Source organism: Jaculus jaculus, chromosome 20 (assembly GCF_020740685.1).
Source record: "Jaculus jaculus isolate mJacJac1 chromosome 20, mJacJac1.mat.Y.cur, whole genome shotgun sequence".
Classification (NCBI taxonomy): domain Eukaryota; kingdom Metazoa; phylum Chordata; class Mammalia; order Rodentia; family Dipodidae; genus Jaculus; species Jaculus jaculus.
This window is the reverse complement of record NC_059121.1, coordinates 5646559-5664263: the sequence shown is the minus strand read 5'-3', so window position 1 is coordinate 5664263 and position 17705 is coordinate 5646559. Positions and strand designations below refer to the sequence as shown.

Below are 17705 nucleotides of genomic sequence, written 5' to 3'. Positions count from 1 at the left end.
AGGGAAATGGATGGATTTGGAAATTATATTAAGTGAGGCAAGGCAGACTCAGCACTTCAAATATTGCGTTGTTCTCTCTCAATAAGGAGATGCGTGTCCATGTGTGAGTGGGCGTAGGTTATGACATTAGAAAGGGCCCATGGAAGGGGGGAAAGCTGTGGAAAGGGGAAACGTGGAGGTGGAGGGGAGAGGCCGGGTGGGGTGGGGACGGGAGTCATAGAGGAGAATCAGCCCAAACAAAGCATGTATGAAAATGCCACTTGTATGTTAATTTTTTCTGAATGCTAATTTTTTTTTTTGAGGTAGGGTCTCGCTCTAGTCCAGGCTGACCTGGAATTCACTATGCAGTCTCAGGGTGGCCTCAAACTCCACCTACCTCTACCTCCCAAGTGCTGAGATTAAAGGCATGCACCACCACACCGGGCTGAATGCTAATTTCTTTGGTTTTTCAAGGTAGGGTCTCACTCTGGTCCAGGCTGACCTGGAATTAACTCTGTCATCTCAGGGTGGCCTTGAACTCATGGCAATCTTCCTACCTCTGCCTCCCGAGTGCTGGGATTAAAGGCGTGCGCCACCATGCCCGGCTGAATGCTAATTTTTAAAATAAAAAATATTGGTGCTGCAGAGATGGTTCAGTGGTTATGGTGCTTGCCTGTGAAGCCTAAGGACCCAGGTTTGATTCCTTAGTACCCATGTAAGCCAGATACACATGGAGTTCATTTGCAGTGGGAAAGGCCCTGGCACGTCCATTGTCTCTCTCCTTGAAAATAAATAAATACAATTTAAGAAATACTAAATATTTTTTAAAAGTTAAGAAATATTAAACTTTTTAACAAAAACACAAGAAATTGTGGTGAAAATTTAACAAATCTGATGAAAAATATGCACTCATTGGTCTGAAAAACTCAGTGGAACCCCAACAAGATGAACAGAGAAACCAGTGGAAGGATTGCTTCCTGCACGCATAAATGGATCCATACTAAAATCTCGTCATACATTTTAGTGAATACACGGTCCGATGTGAAGAACTCCGAGGCGGCTGCAAGTCTTACCAGCACACTGAGAGAGAGAAACGCGCCAGAGCTGCCCTGGGGCGGTGACAGGTGGGCGGTGGCTCGGGGCAGGCATCAGCAGGACTGGCGGCCACCGAGCCGGGCCCCGTGCGGCGGGAACAGGGAAGCCGTCTTCTTGAACTCCTGGAAGCTGCGGCGCATCTGCTCCATCTCGACCCTGTGCTGGGCCCGCGTGCGGCTCAGCTCCTGCAGAAGGTGCTCGTTGGTGCTGACCAGGGAGCTGGGGGACGACAGGGAAAGGGGGGCACTTCTGAGACCCTCCTGGCCCCCAGCCGCTGCCCGCGTCACCGCCTTGGCCTTGCTCCACCTCCACTTGCTGGCAGCCATGCCTGCCCCCTGCCCTGGGAGGTCTCTGCCCTGCTATGCCAGGTCCGTCAGCAGCCCGTTACCTCCCACCTCCTTCTGCCTGCTGTCCCTTCCCTGGGCCTTTCCTCGCCGTGGGCCTGGGCTCTCGTTCCCAGCAAGTGGCACTGCCAGCCACTGCGAGCAGACCAGATTCATGAGCTGAAGGAGTAGGGGGCAGATAGCTCTCCTGCCACTCCATGGTTCTGTGCCAAGGTAGTGACAGCCTTTGTGGCTAGCAAAACCATATTCGGACTGTGGAAAAGATTTCTTATCCCCAGTCACACGTGGCAATCATGATGTGGCAACAGCTGAGTTGGGTCGATTCACAAGTGCTAATGCAGTTTTTTACACTCCTGTTTCCACCCTGCCCTACTCCCTAGTCAGCCACGATAAAGGATATTTATTTACTTATTTATTTAATTTTATTTTTTTGGGTTTTCGAGGTAGGGTCTCACTCTAGCCCAGGCTGACCTGGAATTCACTATGGAGTCTCAGGGTGGCCTCGAACTCACGGCGCTCCTCCTACCTCTGCCTCCCAAGTGCTGGGATTAAAGGCATGCGCCACCACGCCTGGCGATAAAGGCTATTTATGGCATCACAGGTTTGGATGACGCAGGGCCATGCCACATAAGCACACGGTCACCCCGCTGACCAACCCGCTAAGCAGCTCTGGCCCGGCTTGTCTAGACGACAGAGATAGCTACTGACCTTCAGCATGAGCCCGGGGCCCACGGCCCGACGCCGCTGCGTTTAAAGTTACGCACAAGGTTCTGTCCACGCGGAGGCCACGGTGCTGCCACCGAATATGCCACAGGTGGCCCACTGAGTCCCGGGGGGGGGGGTCCTGCCTTGCCCGTCACTGCCTGGCTGTGACAGTGGCCAATACCCCCTCCCAATGCTCCCCGTTGAGTCTCAGCTCAGTCTCTTCGGCCCAAAACCTTCTCTGCCAGAAGCCATCTCCCCTGTACCTGCTGGAACTGAGGCCTGTGACGGGCCCGTGGGGTCGCCCCGGCCTTGCCTGCGACCAGCCTGCCCCCGAACGCACCTGTGGCTGTCCTGCAGCATGCGTGTGAGCTCCTGGATCTTGTCGTAGTGCTCCAGGAGCTGCTTCAGCTCCACCACCTCCCCCGAGAGCTGCTGCATGCTCGCCTGCAGCCCTGAGGGAGCAAGAGGGGGCCGCTGTAGCCCGCGCCACGCCCGCCCGCCCACCCGCCCACTCTCACGGATCCCCTTAAAATGAGTCCAAAAACAGAGCCTCAGGCACCTGGGCACACTGAGCTTAGTCAGTCAAATGCTTCCTTCCAAGCACAAGAACCTGGGTTTGAGCCCCAGGTGCCACACAGAAGTGCTGGGCATGGTGGCACACACTTGTATTGAACACCCAGCATTGGGGAGGCAGAGATGGATGAATCCCTGAGGCTCGCTGGAAGTCCAGTCCAGACTGGTGAGCTCTAGTGAAAGATCCTGTCTCCAAAAAAAAAAAAAAAAAAAAAAAAAAATGTGGCCAGTTTTCCTGAAGAATGACACCCGAGGGGCTGGTGAAATGGCTTAATGGTTAAGACGTTTGCCTGCGAAGCCTAAGGTCCCAGGTTCGATTCCCCAAGACTCACGTAAGCCAGATGCAGGGGGAGCATGTGTCTGGAGTTCATCTACAGTAGCTAAAGGCCCTAGTTTACCTATTCTCTCTTTCTCTCTCTCTGCCTCTGTCTCTCAAATAAATTAATTAATTAAAAAAAAGAATGACACCTGACAGTTTGTCCGTGGGCCTCCACTTGCACACATACATGCATGTGCCTGCTCACACACACGAACATGCATACATGCACACGCATTAAAGAAAGGATATCAGAGGTTCAGGGAAGGGGTAAAGAGTGTCAGAGAGACACCGTTTCCTCTGTGAGGCCGAAGCCACAGGAGTCGCCCTCTGACACACGCAGACTGGGGGTGACGGGAGACGTGGGCCCGGACCTAGCAGAACGCTCCTCCACGAGCGCTGCCTGCGGGGACTTCTCTCCCCCGAGGGGGCCTGTGGCCGGGGAAGAAGTGTTACAAGCCAGAAGTGGTCTCACGGTGTCCTCCGAGGCCTCGCGTGCGGTGGCACAGTTGTGAGCCCTTTCGGTACGTGTGACTCCTGTCTTGCTCTGTGTTTCCAACTCAGAAGGAAAGAGTGCGACCTTTTGAGCAAGATACAGGCAAATCCCAGTGTGTACATTATGCTGTCATACCCAAAGCAACGAACAGGCCAAGCTGTGACAAAGGACGGCAGCGACACTGAGGTCAAGCAGCCACCAGCAGGGTCCAAGCATCCGTGAGGAATTGAGACAAGACGCCACCTTCTCCCAAGGACGGGCCAAAGGGGATTCTGGGAAGACAGCAGCAGCAGCATGGTCTTGGGACCTCCTAAAGAAGCCCATGTTAGTCACACACCAAAGGTAACTGACTCTATGAAAACCAGAACCCCACGGGAGTCTCAAGACCCCAACACGAGCGGCTGGGCCAGGCTGCAGAAACGTGGTGGGAGATGCTGTCTCTGTCTGCAGGAAGCAGGGGTCATCCGTGGGGCAGGTGATGGATCGGAGGTGGGAGAGGCCCCGGGTGTCCTGTTTTCCTGGGTCAATGGTGGGACTAAAGCCCGTGTGTTTCTATAACCTGGCCCACATGGCGAGAAAGAGCTCCTATGGGGCGGGCGAGGCTGAGCAGAACAGCAGGTCCTCCCGAGAGCAGGGGGGCGAGGGAGCAAGCCCAGACATCCCAACAGGAGCTGCCTCCTCCACACGCCAGGGAGCAAAGTGCCTCAAAGCGAGTGACAAACGGCCCGTGGTCTTTGTAGGAGTGTGAAGATGTCCTGGACTCTGACACCCAACCCCACAGGGCACATTCACCCCTGACCCACCGCTTCCAAAGAGCAAAAACAAACAAACAACGACCCAAGAAATAAACAGTAACCTAAACCAGAGCCACAGAGTGCCATAAAACTGGGGCCGGAATTAGCAATAAAGAAAGAGACACTGGAATGCAGACCAGGCTAGAGAACCAACAGCGAGAAAACACAAGTCGTGTCTCACAGAAACAAGATGAAAAGAAAAGGGGATTTTGGGGGAAAAAAAAACCTTTAAATTTATGTTGTAGTCAGATTCGCATTGCTGGCAGAAATCATCTGACCAAAAAAGCAGCTTTTGGGGCAAAAAAGGGTTTATTTTGGCTTACAGGCTCGAAGGGAAGCTCCATGATGGCATGAGCAGAGGGTGGACATCACCTCCTGGGCAACATCAGGTGGACAACAGGAACAGGAGAGTGTGCCAAACACTGGAGGGGAAACTGGCTATAACACCCGTAAGCCCGCCCCCAACAATATATTGTCTCCAGGAGGCATTAGTTCCCAAATCTCCATCAGCTGGGAGCCTGGCATTCAGAACACCTAAGTGTATGGGGGACACCTGAATCGAACCCCCACAATTTACAACAATAAAAAGAGTATAAAGAACTCTTCCCATTCAATAGAACATCCTAATGCATAACTGGCAAGAGATGTGAGCAGACCCTTGGCCCCAAAGCCAGACCTGAGTGGCACATCTGCCCTGCGGTGCTTGGTGCTGCCAAGGCTGTGGTGAGAAGGAACTGGAGGCCTCAGGTAAGAGCGAAGAGTGCGTGACACTTGGCCTTCCCGAAACATAGCATCCATGGCCTCGAAGTTACCACGGCAACAGACAACACGACAAACACTGCTTCCTGAAATCCCAGCGTCTGAACGTGACTCTTTTTTTTTTTTTTTTTTTTTTTTTGGTTTTTCGAGGTAGGGTCTCACTCTAGCCCAGGCTGACCTGGAATTCACTATGGAGTCTCAGGCTGGCCTCGAACTCACAGCAATCCTACCTCTGCCTCCTGAGTGCTGGGATTAAAGGCGTGTGCCACCACGCCCGGCTCTTCTTCTTTTTTTAAAAAATATATCTTATTTATTTATTTGATCCAGAGAAAGAGGCAGAGAGAGAGAGAGCATGCGAATGGGCGTGCCAGGGCCTCCAGCCACTGCAAATGAACTCCAGATGCATGTACCCCCTTGTGCATCTGGCTAACATGGGTCCTGGGAAATTGAACCAGGGTCGTTTGGCTTTGCAGGCAAATGCCTTAACTGCTAAGCCATCCCTCCAGCCCTGACTCTTCTTTATTTTTAATGTATTTTATCTATTTATTTGAGAGAGAGAAAGAGGCAGTGTGTGAGAGAATGGGCGTGCCAGGGCCTCTAGCCACTGCAAGCGAATTCCAGACGCGTGCGCCCCCTGGTGCATCTGGCTTACGTGGGTCCTGGAGAATCAAATTGGGATCCTTTGGCTTTGTAGACAAACGTCTTAACCGCTAAGCCATCTCTCCAACCCCTGACTCTTCTTAAGATGGCAAAACAGAAGCAAGAAAAAGAAGTGGAGAGAGAAGTGAAAATTGTCTGGACTTGCGAGAAATGGACATGGAATGGCTCTTAGGTCAACTGGCAGCTCAGGGGACAGAAATGACAAGAGGGCTGGGTGCAGCCACACCAGCAGCTTCCTCCACAGAGACCCCGACTGGCCGTGGCAGGATGCCAGTGACGAGGGGACAGGGACTGCAGACCCCCCCAGGCAGGGGTCACTGTCTCAGATCCCAAGCATAAAATGATTACGAACGAGGCGCGTCCTACGCGTGCGTGAGCACTTGATTCTCACCAAGTCGTGTCGCCAGACAGACCACACTCACCAGTGATCTGCAAAGTTAACACAGTTGACGGGTCGACAGTTTTTGCTTCTTTTTTCATGCTGAACAGAAGAGATTTTAAGTCATTGTTCTCCTCCAAAGACTTGTCTAAACGTTGTCTCAAGGTGTCCTAAGGGCGTAAATAAAAGAAAGTAAGTAAAACTCACTTCAAAATGGAATGCAGCTGGCGTGGTGGCGCACACCTTTAATCCCAGCACTCGGGAGGCAGAGGTAGGAGGACCGCCATGAGTTCGAGGCCAGCCTGAGACTACAGAGTGAATTCCAGGTCAGCCTGGGCTACAGCGAGACCCTACCTCGGAAAAAAGAAAAAAGGAATGTTAAGTGTAGACAGTCCCCACGGATGGATGCCAGCTTCCCTTTACTGCCACTCTGAATCACAACACGGGGGAGTGGGCGACATGCCCAAGCATATTTCCCTGCCAGCGGGCTAGCCAGCCTGACCCGCTGCAGTGGGGGAGGTGACGTGCAGGGAGGGGACGACATAGGCCCCAGGAACCCGGGTCCACTAACTGCGGGAGTGGCAGCTGGCGGGTCCTTCCCTGTCATGGCCGTAGCACCTCCACGCTTCTGGGGCCCTGGCATTCTCTGTGTGGGAACTCCACTGGCTCTGGCTCCTCAGTCTACAGACCCCAGGAATCCCACCGGCCACCCCAACTGCACATGGGAACTGAGGCCTGAGCTCCTCGGAGAAAATGCTGAGCACATGCCGAGGTTCGTAGATGGGGCACGGACAAGGCTCCAAGAGACAGGATGGCAGCCTTTGCCAAGGTGCCGAGTCACGGGGGAGTCATGCAGGCCGTGTGCCCACAGTTGCGGCCGGGGCTCTCCCAGACCCGCGGGCACCTGCCCTGGGTTCCGCGGCCAGCAGGCGGCCAGCTCTCAGCCCTGGGCAAGTGCATCCCACCAAGACTCAAGTCCGGTTTCCAGGAAACGTTTGCTGTGTTTATTCTCCATGTAGCAATGCTACCCTCGCCAGGCATATGCCCACTGGGCCTTGATGCCTGGTAGTCAAGGCTGACCGCCAGACCAAAACCAATTCCTCCCTTTTAAATCCTCCTTTCAAACCACCTCCTGCATCGAGGTTGGCACACAGACTCTTCCATCCATTTGCTACAGCTGGGTGGGAAGCTCTCAGCTGTTGCTATTCCTGGCTCTCAATCACAGGCAAGGCCATGGTGGGCACAGGGGGCAAGGGCCTGAGAACACTCAGAATGAGAGTGATTCTGCCTAGGAGATTGGTGTCTTGACACTTGGCTGGGAGCTGTGTCTCTGACGTCACAGTTAGTTCCCCCACACCTCGGCCTCAGAGCATAATTCTAGATGCCACAGGAAGCAGCGCAGGCCAGAGTCTACCCTACAGAGCCTACAGGGTTTGATGACAGTCACCCTGGAAGGTGGCACCTGCTGGTCCCCACAGAGCCCATCTCCCATGGTCCCAGCTGTCCCCAGGGGTGGCACCATTGCTGAACTCCTTATCATATTTGCTGGGGCAAGAAAAGCAGGAGCAGGCTCAGCTCAGCACGCAGGGAGGGAATGCCAGCCTGCTCTTATCCTGGCACTCGGAGTTGCCCTCGGGGGCAGAGGAGGTCAGAGCGCACATCAGGGAGCAGGCGCGCCCACTGTGGCCACACTTCTGTGCGTTGCTTCTGCACCGCAGCAGTGTAAAGCTGACCCTTTGGCTCTGTCCGTCTGGGGGCCACCGTTCCAGATCTGGCAGGGTTTGCCTGCACCCTTAGGTCTGCCCTGATGGATACCACTGATTGTCCTCTTCTCAAAAGGCTGTGCCACATCCCATGGAGCAAAGTCTCCCTGCACCCCCTACCCACAACATTCTCCACAGCTCTGTGTCCAGGCTCTCTGGGCTCCGGCTCTCTCCATAACAGGAGCTCTCTCCACAATAGGAGCTCTCTCCACACGCAAGAGCCCACAGGTTGTTCAATACCAAAGGCCACCTACATCACTTCACTGTGTTTTTTGTATTTTCAAAATGAGATTTTGTGTGACTTTTTTTTTCTTTTTTTCTTTCTTTCTTTCTTTCTTTTTTTTTTTTTTGAGGTAGGGTCTCACTCTAGCTCAGGCTGACCTGGAATTCACTATGGCGTCTCAGGGTGGCCTTGAACTCACCACGATCCTCCTACCTCTGCCTCCCGAGTGCTGCCTACCTCTGCCTCCCGAGTGCTGGGATCAAAGGCGTGCACCACCACGCCTGGCTTATGACTTCTTTCTTGCAAGCCTCCTCACGATGTTGTTTTTCGCACAGCTTCAGAACTTTGTCCCAGCAATCCTGTGCTGTATTCACCCATTTTACATGAGGGGCTACTGATGCAGGGGCCAGGCCAAGCAGTGGTCCACCGGCCTCTCTTGTCATACACAGGACATACACACTTCCTGGGTGCTCTTTTCCCTCGTCAGGGCCAGACCACTTCACTCTGACACTTTCTTTCTTTCTTTTATTTATTTCTTGTTTATTTATTTTATTTGAGATGGGGGGACAGAGAGAGACAGACAGAATGGGCACACGAGGGCCGCTAACCACTGCAAATGAACTCTAGACACAGGCGCCACCTTGTGCATCTATCTGGCTTATATGGGTGCTGGGGAATCGAACCTGGGTCCTCAGGCATCACAGGTAGCACTTTAACAAGCTAAGCCATCTCTCCAGCCCCGACACTGACATTTTCAACGTGACACAACCCACAAGGGCTAGTTGGGTTGCTAGGCCCAAGTTCGTGGCTCCTTGGCCGCCACCAGGACACTCAGGACCATCATCATGTTGCCAGGCTTGTGCAGGCCAGGGGCAGGGTCTACTGATTATCTAGCTAGGGAGAACTTCCCGTGGGCCCAGGAAGCCTGCCCATGCCAGGGGACGGTGGGGACAGAAGCCTGCCTTAAGCCTAGAACATTCCTTCTTCCTTTATCTCTTCAAGCAGACTCTCTGAGAAGAGCAAAGACCATCAGTAGCAGGGTCCTCACTGGTTCACTGTTTCTAGGGGGCGTGGGTGTAGAATATGCAGGCAGAACCCTGGGGGAACAATCTTGGGGGGCGGACCGCCTCCCAACAGTACAGCGCAGAGCAGTGCAGCGTTGGGCTACCCTTGTTCTGTGAGGTCAGAACTCTTTTTTTTTTTTAATTTTATTTTATCTGGTAGATTAAGTTATGCCTTTTTTAAAAAATTATTTATTTATTTATTTGAGAGCGACAGACACAGAGAGAAAGACAGATAGAGGGAGAGAGAGAGAATGGGCACGCCAGGGCTTCCCAGCCTCTGCAAACGAACTCCAGACGCGTGCGCCCCCTTGTGCATCTGGCTAACGTGGGACCTGGGGAACCGAGCCTCGAACCGGGGTCCTTAGGCTTCACAGGCAAGCGCTTAACTGCTAAGCCATCTCTCCAGCCCTGTTTATTTTTATTTATTTATTTGAAAGCGACAGATAGAGAGAGAAAGAGGCAGAGAGAGAGAGAGAGAGAGAGAGAATGGGTGCACCAGGGCCTCCAGCCGCTGCAACCAATGGCATGTGCCACCTTGTGCATCTGGCTTATGTGGGCCTTGGGGAATCGAGCTTTGAACCAGGGTCCTTAGGCTTCACAGGCAAGTGCTTAACTGCTAAGCCATCTCTCCAGCCCTGAGGTTGGGCCTCTTAAACAGCAACAGCCCAAGGGCAGCACTCACCAGCTCCTTCCGCGCGTCCTGGAGTTCCGCCGTCACAGCGCTCACTGTCGCCGTGTGCTGCTGCTGTTGCTCCGCCAGGCGGCGCTGCAGACACTTGTTTTCAAGGGCCAGGGAGCCGGCTCCTTCTTTCTCGGGCGCTGGGCTGCTCTGAGCTGCTGTGGGCTCTTGAACAGACGAGAGAACGTTCCTGGCCTGAGCTGTGAGGAGGAAGGAAACGCTGGGATGACAGGACAAGAGAGAAGCTCAGCATGCTCCCTCCTGTTGGGGTGTGGAAGCCCTGACACCACTTTGCTTGGCTTCCCCACATGCACTCATGGTCAGGGTGGAGCAAACAGAAAATGGCTTTTATCCTAGAAAAATGTGGCACCCTTTTCCCTAACAACAATGGCATCCGGAATGTTGGAGTCACCGGATGGCAGCCCGGCCTGCAGACCACAGCCTGGCAGCTCCATGTGGGCACTGCCACAAGACGCTGGCCCTGACCTGACAGATGGCTGCTATCCAGGGCTGCAGCTCCCAGGACTCCTGGCCCGGGAGCAGCGAAGAGTCACAGCCCTGAGGGGAGTGGTCAGGATCCATGACAGGTGGTCTTGGAGGCAGCACAGTGATGTCCAGGGTCCGCTTCCCAAAGGGACATTAGCAGCCATCCCAGGCAGCAAGAGAGACAGGCCACTGTGTGGGCTCACAGTGTGAGGCTGCACAAGGGGGCTGACGTGAACAGACCCAGGTCCCCTCTTAGGGGGACAAGCTTGTTGGGCCTCCGTCATCTTCCCAAAGCTCTGTGAATGAATTTGGGGCCCTGCGCACACAGGATCAGGAAAGGGCAGCGAGCAGCTGGTTTCCAGGCCCCCGAGAGGCCCATGAGAACGCAGAGTGATCAGAGCCCACGCTGGGCACAGCAAGTTTAGTCCTGGCGGGTGGGAGCCCGTGGCCACAAGGCACGCGAGCCTCTGCGAAGTGGCCAATAGTGAGGGGCAGGGCGAGGGGTCACGATGGGCTCACAGGGGGATGTATTACCCAGCATGGGGACCATTCTTCAATCCTCCAGAGCCCCAGGATGTGCATGCTGAGAAGCCCAAGCCCAGACGATGAGCAGCCCTTGCCGACAGTCGCAGCCTGACTCACCGAGGAATGCCTCGTTGCTGTGCAGGGACCCGCTGCCGCTCCACCACCTGTCCACCAGGTCGAGCAGCGCCTCTGGGAGCGCCGTCTCCAGCGAAGCCCTCGGCCCGGGAGCAGCTGCTGGGCCCACCTGGGGGGACGGCTGTGAGGGAGACACAGTCGGTGTCAGTCCTCGAGCAGCAGCTCATGGAACGTCTGGGGCCCTAGCGGCAGCATGCCAGGGCCCCAAGGGCCCATGGGGTGCCAGCCCCGAGCTGGGAGAGGGGGGCCCCACCTCAGCAGTACCTGTGTGTGAGGCAGGCCCAGGCCTCAGGAGGGGTGACAGCATGGGACCCCATTTCCCCATTTGCACTGCCAGCTACTGTGTAGTTAGAGGCATCAGTCTACCATCTCTAGCATGTCTAGAAAACCCTCAGTGACCTTAATTAATGGAGGCCACAAAGGCCAGGCTGTGATCAGCACAGTCAGCTTTCCTCACAACAGCCAGGCTGTGATCAGCCCAGTCAGCTTTCCTCACAACAGCCAGGCTGTGATCAGCGCAGTCAGCTTTCCTCACAACAGCCAGGCTGTGATCAGTCCAGTCAGCTTTCCTCACAACAGCCAGGCTGTGATCAGCCCAGTCAGCTTTCCTCACAACAGCCAGGCTGTGATCAGCCCAGTCAGCTTTCCTCACAACAGCCAGGCTGTGATCAGTGCAGTCAGCTTTCCTCACAACAGCCAGGCTGTGATCAGTGCAGTCAGCTTTCCTCACAACAGCCAGGCTGTGATCAGCACAGTCAGCTTTCCTCACAACAGCCAGGCTGTGATCAGCACAGTCAGCTTTCCTCACAACAGCCAGGCTGTGATCAGTCCAGTCAGCTTTCCTCACAACAGCCAGGCTGTGATCAGCCCAGTCAGCTTTCCTCACAACAGCCAGGCTGTGATCAGTGCAGTCAGCTTTCCTCACAACAGCCAGGCTGTGATCAATCCAGTCAGCTTTCCTCACAACAGCCAGGCTGTGATCAGTGCAGTCAGCTTTCCTCACAACAGCCAGGCTGTGATCAGCACAGTCAGCTTTCCTCACAACAGCCAGGCTGTGATCAGCCCAGTCAGCTTTCCTCACAACAGCCAGGCTGTGATCAGCGCAGTCAGCTTTCCTCACAACAGCCAGGCTGTGATCAGCCCAGTCAGCTTTCCTCACAACAGCCAGGCTGTGATTAGCACAGTCAGCTTTCCTCACAACAGCCAGGCTGTGATCAGCCCAGTCAGCTTTCCTCACAACAGCCAGGCTGTGATCAGCACAGTCAGCTTTCCTCACAACAGCCAGGCTGTGATCAGCACAGTCAACTTTCCTCACAACAGCCAGGCTGTGATCAGTCCAGTCAGCTTTCCTCACAGCAGCGAAACTGTGATCAGCCCCATCAGCTTTTGTTACTTTTGCCTCAAGTCCAGCTCAAGACTAGATTCAAGATCGTAGAAGCCCCTCTCTCTCCCAAGCCTAGGGGCTCCTGTCCCCACCTTGCCCCTTCCGGCTACGCCCTGCTCTGCTCTGGCGCACCCCTTCTCCAGTGGCAGTCCGTGCTGCCCGCTCTCCCGAGGGTGGCCCTCGCTCAGGCCTCAGAGCCTCCAGGCTCCCAGTCGAGGTGGGAGAATCTCAGTGCCCTGCCAGGAAAACCATAAAATACACTTCTAGCATTGTCCACTCGCGATAGGGTCCCTGATGGCTTCAGCTGACCATAAAGGACTGAGTCCATCGCTGGGGACAAACCAGCCGTAACATGTGACCGTGCCGCCTCCTAAGCACCCCGGCTGTCACAGGAAGCCGCGGTGCGTGCCAGCAAGAACCAGGGAGGCTGCTTTAAAGAAGTTCTCCCGGCGGGGCCGCAGTTCTAAGACTGTGCAGACCACCCGATCATTCTGCCGCGAAGCAGCCCGCGACAGAGAGGCCGGCGGCCAGCTCACCTCTCTGATGTCACTTGGGCCGTAGGACGTCTGCTCTCCAACCTCCGAAAGCTCCGGGCAGGAGAAGGCCACGTGCGTAGAGCTGTCCAGGCCATCCCGTCCGCTCAAACTCTGCTTGAGGCTGGAGGGGCCATCGGGCCTCTGCAGGCAGCTCGGGCACCCCGGGTCCAAGGGCACCTGGAACCTTCCGCCGGGTATCCGGCGCTTCCGGAACATTTCAGGAACAGGCAAAGGGCGGATCGTGTTCTGTGATGACAAACTTGACTTCGGAGAGAATGAGGTGGAGTCCTCGGTCTCCATGGAGTCTGCGACACACCCAAGTAAGGTCAAATTAGATCAAGTTCTCTGCAGTTGTGTGGCCAGCGTTGTAATTTTTAAAAGTTCCCTTTGACAATGGTATACATGGACACGGTGTATTTTAGTCATATTGAAGCCCATTGGCTTTCTCTTGTCCCACCCCCTTCCCTGGAATCCTTTTTCACTTTTTTTTTTTTTTTTTTTTTTGGTTTTCTAAAGTAGGGTCTCACTCTAGCCCAGGCTGACCTGGGATTCACTATGGAGTCTCAGGGTGGCCTCGAACTCACGGCGATCCTCATACATCTGACTTCTGAGTGCTGGGATTAAAAATGTGTGCCACCACGCCTGGCCTCATTTTTTTTTTTTGGAAAAAAATATTTTATTTATTCAAGAGGCTTATACATATGGAGAGAGAGAGAATGGGCATGCTAGGGCCTCCAGTCACTGCAAACGAACTCCAGATGCAAGTGAAACCTCGTGCATGGGTCCTGCCTGGGGAATGGAACCTGGGTCCTTTGGCTTTGCAGGCAAGTACCTTAACCTCTAAGCTATCTCTCCAGCCCCTAATCCTTTCTCTGACCGACTGTTACTCCCGTTTCTACTTTCATGTCTTTTTCTTGTGACCCACTGAGTTTAACTCGAGTTGCTGGCTTGGCCATGGGTGAGGGGTAATTCACCAGACCATGGGCAACTCACCAGCGGAGGGCCACTGAGGAGCACGTGCCCTCCCCCTAGCAACCAGGGACTGCCAGTGGCCCCTCAGCAAGGGGTGGAGCCTCAGGGGAGTATTGTGATTTTTCAGATGCGCGTGCACAGACGTGAGAGTGTCCACACACGTGCGTGTGTATTGTACACCCACATACAGGAGTGTCACACTGTGCAGAGACACGCCGAGGGAGAGGCCAGGAGGCTTGTGGGGGGAGGAAGAGGCACAAGGGAGTGAACGTGGTAAAACCTGGACTTGGGGGGAGCCTGGGTGAACCCTGCTGCATCGAGGCAGAGTCCTGTGAGGGGGCAGCCTGCAGCGGGGCACCCGGATCATGCTTCCACAAAGCACAAGGACACAGGTGTGTCTCTGGGAGGCTAAATGTGGGTGCGCTGTGGCAGCAGCTAACATGGCAGACCCTTTGCATCTGCTGGCCCTTGGACCTCCTGGAAGGTGTAGATGTGCCCTTGTCCAGGGAAGTCGAGACATGTCCTTGTCCAAGAAAGGACAATGGCCATCAGGGAAACACTGCCCAGGAACATGGCCCAGGCCTCAACCACAGCCCCAGACCGCATGAGAGCCCTGAAGGTACCAGGCTCACTTCTACGTGGGAGATTCTCTGATACCTAAGCGAACATCACAGATGCTCATGACGCTCTGTCAGCTCATTTAATTTTCCACAAATTTTTTTAAATTAAAAATGTAGGGCTGGAGAGATGGCTTAGTGGTTAAGCGCTTGCCTGTGAAGCCTAAGGACCCCGGTTTGAGGCTCGGTTCCCCAGGTCCCACGTTAGCCAGATGCATAAGGGGGTACATGCGTCTGGAGTTCGTTTGCAGAGGCTGGAAGCCCTGGCGCGCCCATTCTCTCTCTCTCCCTCTATCTGTCTTTCTCTCTGTGTCTGTTGCTCTCAAATAAATAAAAATTAAAAAAAAAAAAAGTACCTACACCGGGCATGGTGGTGCGTGCCTTTAATCCCAGCACTCGGGAGGCAGAGGTATGAGGATCGACGTGAGTTCGAGGCCACCCTGAGACTCCATAGTGAATTCCAGGCCAGCCTGGGCTAGAGTGAGACCCTACTTCGAAAAACTAAAATAAATAAATAAATAAAATAAAATGTACCAACAGTCATAACTTGGGCCAGAATACTTTGAAAACAATGTGAGCCTATGGCCGGCGGAGGGAAGGAAGAGGAGAGGCAGATTAAGAACTGTGCGCAGAGGAAAAGCACACAGGCATTTGAAGATAGGTGCGGATAGCAAATTTTTTAAATTAATTTCTTTAAGTTTATTTATTTGAGAGAGACAGACAGACAGACTGACTGACAGAATGGGTGCACCAGGGCCTCCAGCCACTGTAAACAAACTCCAGATGTGTGCACCCCCATGTGCATCTGGCTAATGTGGGTCCTGGAGAATTGAACCTGGGTGCTTTGGCTTTGCAGGTAAGCGCCTTAACCACTAAGCTATCCCTCCAGCCCGCAAAATTGTGATTTAGATATATAGAGAATTGGCACACCAGGGCCTCAGCCACTGCAACTGAACTCCAGACACTAGTGGGCATGTGCGACCTTATGCTTGCCTCACCTTTGTGCACCTGGCTTACATGGGATCTGGAGAGTCGAACGTGGGCCCTTTGGGATCACAGGCAAACAGCCAAGCGCCTTAACCACTAAGCCATCTCTCCAGCCCTGGACAGTCAATTTTAATATGCTACATTCTAAAGACTTTTTTGTTGTTGTTGTTTTTTGAGGTAGGGTCTTGCTCTAACCCAGGCTATTTGGAATTTACTATGGAGTCTCAGGGTGGCCTAAAACTCATGGCAATCCTCGTACATCGGCTTCCCAAATGCTGGGATCAAAGGCGTGTGTCACCATGCCTGGCCTCTAAAGACATTTTAGAGCTTCATAAATAATAAGGAGAAAATGGTGAACACTCAGAAGAGCTACACACAGCGTGAAGAGTAACTGTTAGAAGGATGCCCGCAGGGCTGCGTGATCACCTGGGTGTGGAGTGAAGCGAGCGTACTGCGCGTGCTCAGGGCAGGCCTCGGACACTCTGGGCTGCAGGAAGAGCTCTGCACGGTGCTGGTCCAGGGCTGGCTCTCCTGGGAAGCACCCCTGGGAGCTGCCTGCCCTCTTCTCATGGCCCCTTCTCACCGCGTCCCCACACTGGTACTGGATGGACAGAGGACTCAACACGTGTCTGCACGCTGTCTTATTAAAAACATTTTAAGTTTTACTTCATTAAAAATGGCATTTTTAAGTTTGTGATAGCTTATGACAGCTATAAACACACTTTCCGTAAAATAGTTAAATAAGAAAATGATGGCTGGATGGGTTAATACAAAAGCCAACACTGCAGTACATTCCAGATGGTTCTACAGGTAGCCGAAGGGCAGAGCCAAGGGTGACGGGACTCCACCCCAAGTGACAAGATGGCGAAGGGCAGAGCCAAGGGTGACGGGACTCCACCCCAAGTGACAAGATGGCGAAGGGCAGAGCCAAGGCTGACGGGACTCCACCCAAGTGACAAGATGGCGAAGGACAGAGCCAAGGCTGACGGGACTCCACCCCAAGTGACAAGATGGCGAAGGACAGAGCCAAGGGTGACAGGACTCCACCCCAAGTGACAAGATGGCGAAGGACAGAGCCAAGGCTGACGGGGCTCCACCCCAAGTGACAAGATGGCGTAGCAGTTCACAGAAGACAGACTACGGAATGAAATACAGATACAGATTAGCTGGCTTGGAACAAATGTCCAAAGCAAGGAAATGATGAAAAACTTTTCAACAACCAGAACCAGAAGACGGAGGCAGGGAGTGCTGACTATAACATAGTGTTTTCACACTCCTCATCACTGGCCAACCCAGTGAGTCTAGACACTGAAATCAAGAAATCACAAACTAGGGGCTGGAGAGATGGCTTAGCGGTTAAGTGCTTGCCTATGAAGCCTAAGGACCCTGGTTTGAGGCTCAATTCCCCAGGACTGACATTACCCAGATACATAAGGGGGCACATGTATCTGGAGTTCGTGTGCAATGGCTGATGGCCCTGGCGTACCCATTCACTCTTTCTCTGGCTGTCGCTCTCAAATAAATAAATAAAAATAAACAAACAAACAAAAGAAATCACAAGCTATTAAAGAAAAAAAAAACTGACCACATGGATTTTCCTGAAGTTAAGCCATTCCCTAACAGGCACTGTTAGGACAATGAAAAGCCATGCCATGGAATCCATAGGGAATTCTTATCATTAACATCACTGGGCAGGGTAGGCAGACCCGAACAAAAGCCTCACGAAAGAAGATGCCCAAGCAGGTAGCAGTTCAACCTCCGCGACAAAGCGAAGTCACAGTGCAGCAAGACACACTCACGGGTTAGGGAACCAGGATTCCAGTTTAAAGTAGCGCTGCCCGTCTGCAGGGATCGCTCTGAGAAGCTTATCAAGGAGCAGGAAGGCCACATGCAGAAGTGACTTCTCGCTTCTGGACAAGACACCAACCAAAAGCAGCCTGGACGGGCAGCTCCACCATGGCAGGGGAAGGGGGGCAGAACAGGGGCTGGGCACCCCCCCCCCCCAGCGCGGTGGCCGACCGAGCTCTCCTCTTTGGCTGGAAGTAGCCGGAGTGAGTTATCACTGGCAGTTTGCCTGTGACACCCCAAGCCTGTCTCCAGGGACACAGCCCTTTCTGCAAGTCTCCACATCCAAAGGCCCAGCCTTTCCAGCACTTTCCTAAAGTTGCTACGGGCTTAGGGACCAACTGTTCAAAACACGCAAGGCCACGGGGGCGTCTCGTTCAGATCACACC

General features: G+C 53.7%; 1 protein-coding gene across 2 annotated transcripts in view; it reads right to left on the bottom strand.

Moving 5' to 3' along the window:
• Positions 1 to 799: 799 nt before the first annotated feature.
• The window catches only part of Cep72 (centrosomal protein 72), a 29999-nt gene continuing 13093 nt past the window's right edge, over positions 800 to 17705 (bottom strand). Inside the window, exons 6-12 of one of the 2 annotated variants that reach the window (XM_004666115.2) lie at positions 15898 to 16107; positions 12896 to 13200; positions 10958 to 11096; positions 9833 to 10029; positions 6144 to 6270; positions 2464 to 2575; positions 803 to 1293 (exon numbers count right to left, since the gene is read on the bottom strand). In XM_004666115.2, the coding sequence (XP_004666172.2) occupies positions 1128 to 1293; positions 2464 to 2575; positions 6144 to 6270; positions 9833 to 10029; positions 10958 to 11096; positions 12896 to 13200; positions 15898 to 16107 (1256 nt within the window). In that variant the 3' untranslated portion in view covers positions 803 to 1127. Of the gene's footprint in view, positions 1294 to 2463; positions 2576 to 6143; positions 6271 to 9832; positions 10030 to 10957; positions 11097 to 12895; positions 13201 to 15897; positions 16108 to 17705 lie in introns of both variants that reach the window. The other variant, XM_045139001.1, reaches the window with a different exon arrangement.